This window comes from Cervus canadensis, chromosome 9 (assembly GCF_019320065.1).
Source record: "Cervus canadensis isolate Bull #8, Minnesota chromosome 9, ASM1932006v1, whole genome shotgun sequence".
Taxonomy (NCBI): Eukaryota; Metazoa; Chordata; class Mammalia; order Artiodactyla; family Cervidae; genus Cervus; species Cervus canadensis.
The window spans coordinates 69,481,828-69,489,675 of record NC_057394.1 but is presented as its reverse complement, the minus strand read 5'-3'; the positions used below and the strand labels follow the sequence as shown (position 1 = coordinate 69,489,675).

Genomic DNA, 7,848 nt, shown 5'->3' with positions numbered 1-7,848 from the left:
AGATTCCAGCATCAGAAAAGGGGAGTGGGCGGAGCTCTAGAGCCTCAGCCTAATGCCACGCCCCTTTCTCACGCTACAGAGAATGGGAAGCGAAGTTTGGTGGAAACTTGAAACAGTGAGCAAGTGAGTCATTAAGGGATGCTGTGTCTAAATAGCCTGCCAGGTGAGGAAAACCCATGAATGAAATGTTAACGCCACTACAGCCTTTTCTGGAAAGCTGTCCACCCGCCCCAGGCCTCCAAGACTGCCCAGCTGCAGCTTCTGCTAAGTCGCTCCAGTCGTGTCAGACTCAGTGCGACCCCATAGACGGCAGCCCACCAGGCTTCTCTGTCCCTGGGATTCTCTAGGCAAGAATACTGGAGTGGGTTGCCATTTCCTTCTCCAGTGCATGACAGGGAAAAGTGAAAAGTCTCTCAGTCATGTCCAAAGACTCTTCGCGACCCCATGGACTATAGCCTACCAGGCTCCTCCATCCATGGGATTTTCCAGGCAAGAGTAGTGGAGTAGGTTGCCATTTCCTTCGCCAGGCAAGACTGCCCAGACTGGAGGAGAAATGACTACCTCAGAACTGGACAGAGGCAGATATGTCTCTGCCCTTCTCTGGCCCTCCCTATCTCTCGCTGTCATTGTCTGAGCACCTCCCCCCACTTCATTTCTGACTCTTCTAAGGCGAGCCCAGGGCCTCCACTCACACCCACCCACTCCTGCCGGGTCCCCGGACCGAGCCCTAGGGACAGCAGTTATAGCCCGTGGAGGATGTGACGGTGACCTCGGAGAATCACAAGACCTGGGAAAATGCAGCTGGCCCTCCCTACAAAAGTTGGTTTTCCAGACCTCTCCTCTGGACTTTATTAGATCTTTTGAAGCCAGGAGACAAATAAGAGCATATTTTTTTTAGGCATGCGGGGGTCACCCTGACCCCACTCGAGTCCCAATCCAGTGCCTCTTGTGCTCACGCCCTGCCCCGGGAGGAGGCTGGCGACCGTGGTCTGCCGCTGACTTGGCGGTGCCCACCTTCCAGCACCAGCTGCTCCACAATCGGAACAACCCCTTCCACCCAGGCGGCCTTCTCCTCCTCCCAGAGGGCATTCTCCTCCTCCCAGAGGGACTTCTTATCCTCCCAGAGGACCTTCTCCTCCTCCAGGAGGGCTCTCTCCTCCACCCACAGGGCCTTTTCTTCCTCCCATAGGACCTTGTCCTCCTGAAGGACGTTCCGGTCTCTTTCCCACAAGGCGTTGTCCTCCTTCCAGAAGGCCCTGTCTTTCTTCCAGAAGATTCGGTACTTTTTCCAAAAGGCTTTTTCTTCTTCCCGAAAAGATTTTTCCATTTCCCAGAAGGCTTTTTCCTCTTTCCAGAAGGTTTTCTCCTCTTCCCAGAAAAGCCTCTCCTCTTCCCAAAAGCCCAAGATCTCACCACGGAAGGCACGCATCTTGCTCCGGAAATCCCACATCTCTTTCCGGAAGTCTTCGATCTTCTCCCGGAAGTGTCTCATCTCCTCGCGGAAGGCCTTTTCTTCCCGGAGCTTGTGGATTAATTTCTTTTGGCGAATGCTGGAGGAGGAGACCACCAGCGAGCGGAAGCAGGCAAGCCCCATCCACTTTCTCACCTTGAAGGGAAACATAGTCCCGGTTGGCCAGGATGGCGGGGTGGCTGTGATGGAGGACCGGGCCACTGGCCAGGATCAGGTCAGCTGGTCCAACCCTGTGGGGACACGGGAAAGAACACACCCTTTAATATAGCATACCAGAGGGCAAGCCTTGGAGTCTATGTGGCACTACTGAGCTTTTTTTTTTTTAATCTTACATCTTTTTTACATTTACATGTATCTGTTCTTTTGCAAATTCTTTTCTCATTTAGGTTATTACAGAATATTGAGCGGAGTTCCCTATTCTACACAGCAGGTCCTTATTGGTTATCTGTTTTATATATAGCAGTGTGTACGTGTCAATCCATCCCTCCCCCCAACCCTTACCCCATGGTAATCATAAGTTGGTTCTCTAAGTCTGTGAGTCTGTTTCTGTTTTGTAAATAAGTTCATTTTATCTTTTTTTTTAAGGTTCCACATATAAATGATATCATATAATATTTGTCTTTCTCTGATTTACTTCAATTGGTATGATAATCTCTGGGGGCATCCCTATTGCTGCAAATAGCATTATTTCATCTTTTTATGACTGAGTAATATTCCATTGTCGCAAAGAGCTGGACACAACTGAGCAACTGAACTGAACTAAATATTCCATTGTATGTGTCTACCACTTCTGCTTTATCCATTCTTCTGTTAATGGATATTTAGGTTGCTTCCATGTCCTGCTGTTGTAAGCAGTACTGCAGTGATACTCCAAGGATACAATGGGGTGCTTGTATCCTTTCGAACTATGTTTTCCTCTGGATATATGCCTAGGAATGGGATTGCCGGATCATATGCTAGCTCTGTTTTTAGTTTCTTAAGGAACCTTCATGTTGTTCTTCATAGTGGCTGTACCAGTTTGCATTCCCACCAACAGGGTAGGAGGGTCCATTATTGGGAAATTTTAACCATTGTTCTCTTTGTCCTCCTGGTTGTATTTTTGAGGGACAAGCTTTGGTAGGGAAAGATGCTGGATGATCATGGCTTTGGGCTGAAGAGGTGGTCAGTACCTTCAAAGCTCAAGGCCACTGAAATAACAGGCCAACAAGGTCAATGATTCTCAACTAGGATGTCAGGGCACACAAGTGTGATATGATCAATTAAGACATATGACAGTTTTGTTTTGCTTTTAAATAATCAAGTGCCGTAGCCACATAGTGATTTATTTGTGTTACATCAACCAGAATATATCTGAGGTTTTGGCCCTCTCACTGGGGAGTTGCTCATAACCTTCTGATGGGTGTGCTCAAAGAAGGGGGCCACACATGTGCATGTCCTCTGTTACAAGCCATGTGGGAAACAGAAGATGAAACCCTTTGACCTACAGGAGTCAGTTTAGTAGGAGGGTCTATTTTGGGAACATAAGTTTGAAACCAAGATGTGAAACAGGACACAGTGTTTTCTAGGATGTGGGAAAGAGGAACTGTTAACACGGTAGCCAGTAATAGTGAACAATAATGACACATTATGACCCAGCAGGTCTGCTCCCAGATATGTGCCCTGAGGAAACATATGAACTATGTCCAGGTTATGTGCACAGGAATGTTCAAGCAGTTCTGTTCATAGAGCCCAACAATGTAAGCAATCCAGTGACCCTAGCAATAACATGGAGTTCAAATGTAGTGGTCTGTTCGTGCAATGGAGAGCATAGCTACATGTGACCATGTAGATGAACCTTGTAAACAGAATGCTGAAAGAAAGAAGCTGGTTCAGACTTTGAAGGAAAATTTTTCAAATAGGCAAAATTACATTCTATTGTTTAGGGCAATATACTTAGGGGATAACACAAAAGAGACAAGCAAGGGAGTAAATCCCATTAAATCAAGATAGTAATTATCTAGGAGGTTGGGATTAACATGTACACACCAGTATGTGTATAATTGGAGAAGGGAATGGGAATCCACTCCAGTATTCTTGCCTGGAGAATCTCATGGACAGAGGAGCCTGCAGGGCTACAGTCTATCGTGTTGCAAAGAGTCTGGCATAACTGAACAACTAACACACATTCATAAAATAGGTAACCAACAGAGACTGACTGTATAGCACAAGGAACTCTACTCAATATTCTATAATAACCTATATGGGAAAAGAATCTGAAAAAGAATAGAGATATGTGTGTGTATAACTGAATCACTTTGCTATATACCTGAACCTACCACATCAACTCCAATATAAAATAAAAATTTAAAAAGATAGTAATCACTTGTGTGTGAGGGAGGGGTTGGGGAGGTAGGATACTAGGGGTCGTGATTGGGTGGGTAAATGAGCGGGCTTCTGAGGGGCTAGTAGTCATATTCCACTTCTTTATTTGGTGGCACTGGTGTGTTTATTCATTATTTTTTAAAAAGTGCTAAGTTGTCTATGGATATTTTATATGCTCCAGTAAATGCACTGTATTTCACAGTGAAATAAAAGCTTGGGAGGGAGGAAGAAATAAAGATATCGGGGAGGAAAGAAGGAAGGAAGGAATGAGGGAGGAGGGGAGGAGACTTCCACACACTGCCGTTATCTGATGTATCAGGTATCAGAACCATCCACAAAAATTCCGGTAACAAAGGTGGGCTGAGAGACGAGGAAAAGGTCTGAATATGGGACAGCAGTTAGAGTGCAGGGAAGACAAGGGCTTGAATTTCGACGTCAAGCTTTCTCGAAGCATCCTCCAGGGTCTGGCCTCACACAGTGGGCCTTGCCAAGCACCACAACACCACGGAGCATCGTGAGTTCTTTCAGGAGATTTGCAGACTTTCTCCCTCTTTTTCTACTTTCTGACTCAGGAGCAGGGAGTGAGGGAGAAGGAAAGAACACATAGCCAGCATGTGTGTGTGTGTGTGTGTGTGTGTGAAAGGGAGAGATGACGTTTATATCCAGCATTGAACTGATAGCAAAAATATTTAGCAACTTGGTCACTAATTTCAAATGAAATCTTCCCTCCTCATGCAACCGTACAGCTAAAGGAAAATATAGACACCAACACGAAGAAACACGTGTAGAAACATTGGACGTTATCACTGAAGACAATAATCTATTTTTCAAAAGACAACAAAACGAAGTTTACAGAAGTCTTCTTTTCTGTGTGGGACCTGTCTGTCCCCAGTGAGTCCCCTGCATAGTAAACATTTGTGCAGGCTTCTCTGTCTTTCTTCTGCAGCATTTTCCGTACATCTCCCAATGCAGAAAGTGACCACCTTCCAAATGACACTAGAGTTTTATTTCTTATTCCATAAGCAATGTTTGCACAAGCTAGAGAATTCGCTTGAAACAGTTTAATAAATTCCTCTTTCCTTTATGCCATAGATACCAATAACCACCCAGTTCTACATTTCACCCCGTCGATGTGATCCCCAGGTGTTATTTTGTGACTCTTTCTGGCTTCACACTTTTTGCAGGTCTAACATCAGTCATTGCTTTTAGTGGGCTCTACTTTTAGGGCTGGTCTCCTCAAAGACCCCGAGCGTGTCTGCCTTAATGAAGAGAGAACGCAAAGCTGAGTGGAGAAGTCAACTCAGGGGAGCTGGCCCAGTGCACGGAGTCCCTTGAGAAGAGAGCAGACTACATACTGAAGGTCGGTGAGCACTGAGGGCCTGCTGTACACAGTTTCCCCCTGAATCTAACTCCCCACGTGGGGAGCAGCAGGGGAAATCTGCTAATGACATTCACTGGACAAGTGTTTTGTAGAAATACACACATCATAAGAAAAGTATTCAGGGGCACCTCTCGTTCCCAGAAGCATTGTGGAGAAAACAGAGGTCTGTGAGCTGGAACTCCCCTCCAGCTCACTCTCTAGGCATCCACCTCCATCTTGAATGCCTTCTGCAAGGCTAGGCTTTCCCCCATCTCCTCCCAACTGCATGGTGACCTTAGTTTCATCAGCGATGCCTCAACTCATGAGTCATCCACATCTTGTCCTCTGCTCAATCTGACCTCTCAGCACACGAACACATGCTCAAGTCTGCCTCATCTTAAAACCAACCAACACAGCAACCCCTCCGAAACAAGGTTCTCTGACTCCCTATTGCTAGTTCTCTCTAAATAGTCTTCTTAAAAGAGCAGTTGACAACCGCCATCCCCATTCCTGTATTGCATCTGCACCATCGTCCTTCAGCAATCTTGTGCCCCCTAAGTTGACCAAAATGTTCTCTCTTCAGATCATCAGTGACCCACTAGTTTTCAGTCCTTACCTTACTGACCTCTTGGCAGCACTGGACGTGAATCCTTTTTGAAACTCCTTCCCTCTTGACGTCTATAACGCCAGGCCATTATGTTCTCCTGCCACTTCCCTGATGGTTCTAGGCTGTTTGTGGACTCCTTTTCCCAACAGAATATATTTTATCCATTTCAAGCAGAACCTACCTCATAGGGCTCTTGTGGAGAATAAATTGGTATGTTGAGTGCCAAGTACAGTGCCTGACACAAGCAAGTCCTCAACAAATAGGAAATAAGGATGACTATAGTTACTATTTTGTATCATTTTCAGTCTTCTTACAGTGCATGCCAGGACAGTCATGATCCATCCCTACAAACAGTTTAGCCTTACCTCTCAGCCATCTCCCCTGACACCTGTGTTCTAGTCACCTGGAATTCCTCAAACGTTGAGTTTTCCCCGCTTCTATGCCATGTTGTACTCTCTCCCTGGATAGTCTTGCCCAAATCCACTTCCCTTCATTCAGGTAACACTTCAAGACTCAGATAAGGAGTCCCCTCTCTTAGGCAGCTTCTCCTGAAACCTGAAACTCCTCCACCAAGTTCAGACTGAGCAAACATCCTCCCTACCCACCCCACCTCAGCCTCTCCTGCCACCTTCCTGCTAGAAACACTTCATCTCCCGTCTGTCTGCTGCGTTTAGCATGTCTGGTGTGTAATAGATGTTCACTAAACATCAGCTGACTGAATGGCAGTCTTTCTGGGTTAAAATATTGGAAAAACTTATCCCCAAAGTTTCCCTTATTACCACTTCAATTATCTTTGAGAAAGAGATAAAATAAGTACCATGTCAAATACATAGATGCCCATTTGGACATAAAGTACAGTATGAAACTGTAAATGTGTGTCTATATGGGTATAAAAGCATGAGTCAGAAACACATGTCTAATCTTCAATCTTATAAGTCAAGGCTAGGAACTTATTTTTAAAGGAAATGTTATATATCACTCTATGTTTAGAACTAACCCTACCCAATCTAAAGCCAGCAGTTACTTACTGCTTAGCTGTTTCCCAACTGGGCAAGTTCTGTAGCCCTCAGAGGGCAGGCAGTCACTGTCACATCAGATCTCTAGTGATGTCACTTTGACAGGCTCCCCAACACTGTTTGCAAAGACCCCTCTATGTCCTCTCAGTCCTGACTCACAGGGTGGAGAGGGCCCAGATGGGACCCTAAATGAGAAACTCTGAAGAGCGGAGGAAGAACCTGGAAAGACTTTGTCTTCCATCTTTGACTTCATCAATAGGCTGGCATTGTTGATGACTTGCAAATGATTGTTACCTCACATTCTACCTGGATTGTGCCCAGGAGCAGTCTTCCAGGGAATGTTTCAGTGGATTGGGGAGAGGGTTGAATGTAATGAATCATTTCTTTTGCTGCTGTCAGGATTCCCTCTTTTCTCTCTCTTTTGACGGTTTGACTGCACTGGGTCTAAATGTGGGCCTCTTTGGGTTTGTACTGCTTCGAGTTTGTGGAGCTTCTTAGATGAAGAGATTTGATGCAGATTTCCCTCATGTTTGAGAAGTTTCTGGCTATTTCTTCAAATATCCTTTCTTCCTCTTTCTTTCTCGCCTTTCCTCCTAGGATTCCTATCATACATATGTATCCCTATCGTATGTAGCTTGATGATGTCCCACAAATCTCTGAGGCTCTGTTCATTTCTCTTCACTCTTTTGTCTTTATGTTGCTTAGCCTGGATCATCTTAATTGACCCGTCTTCAAGTTCACTGATTCTTCCTTCTGCCAATTCAAATCTGCTGTGAGCCCCTATGTTTTTCATTTTTAAGGCCAGAATTTCTATTTGGTTCTTTTTTAAAAAATAGATTTTTTTTTATTGATACATCATTCTCATGCTTACCTTTAATTCTTTAGGCATGGTCTCTTTCAGTCCTTTGATCACATTTATAACAGCTGTTTCATGTCTTGGTCTAGTAAGTTAACATTTGCACTTCCTCAGAAGCAGTTTTTAACCAAAAAGAAAATAACTCAGAATCATAGTTTCTATTGACTCCCTTTCCCC

The 7,848-nt window shown here is 45.0% G+C and overlaps 1 protein-coding gene across 1 annotated transcript; it reads right to left on the bottom strand.

Annotated features, from left to right (window-relative positions):
- Positions 1-832: 832 nt before the first annotated feature.
- Positions 833-6,847, bottom strand: CCDC70 (coiled-coil domain containing 70). The gene is made up of 2 exons (XM_043478156.1): positions 6,828-6,847; positions 833-1,701 (listed from the first exon to the last, which is right to left on the bottom strand). Exon 2 carries the CDS (start codon positions 1,619-1,621, stop codon positions 953-955), a length of 669 nt encoding a protein of 222 aa, XP_043334091.1. The 5' UTR covers positions 1,622-1,701; positions 6,828-6,847; the 3' UTR covers positions 833-952.
- Between the last annotated feature and the right edge of the window lie 1,001 nt (positions 6,848-7,848).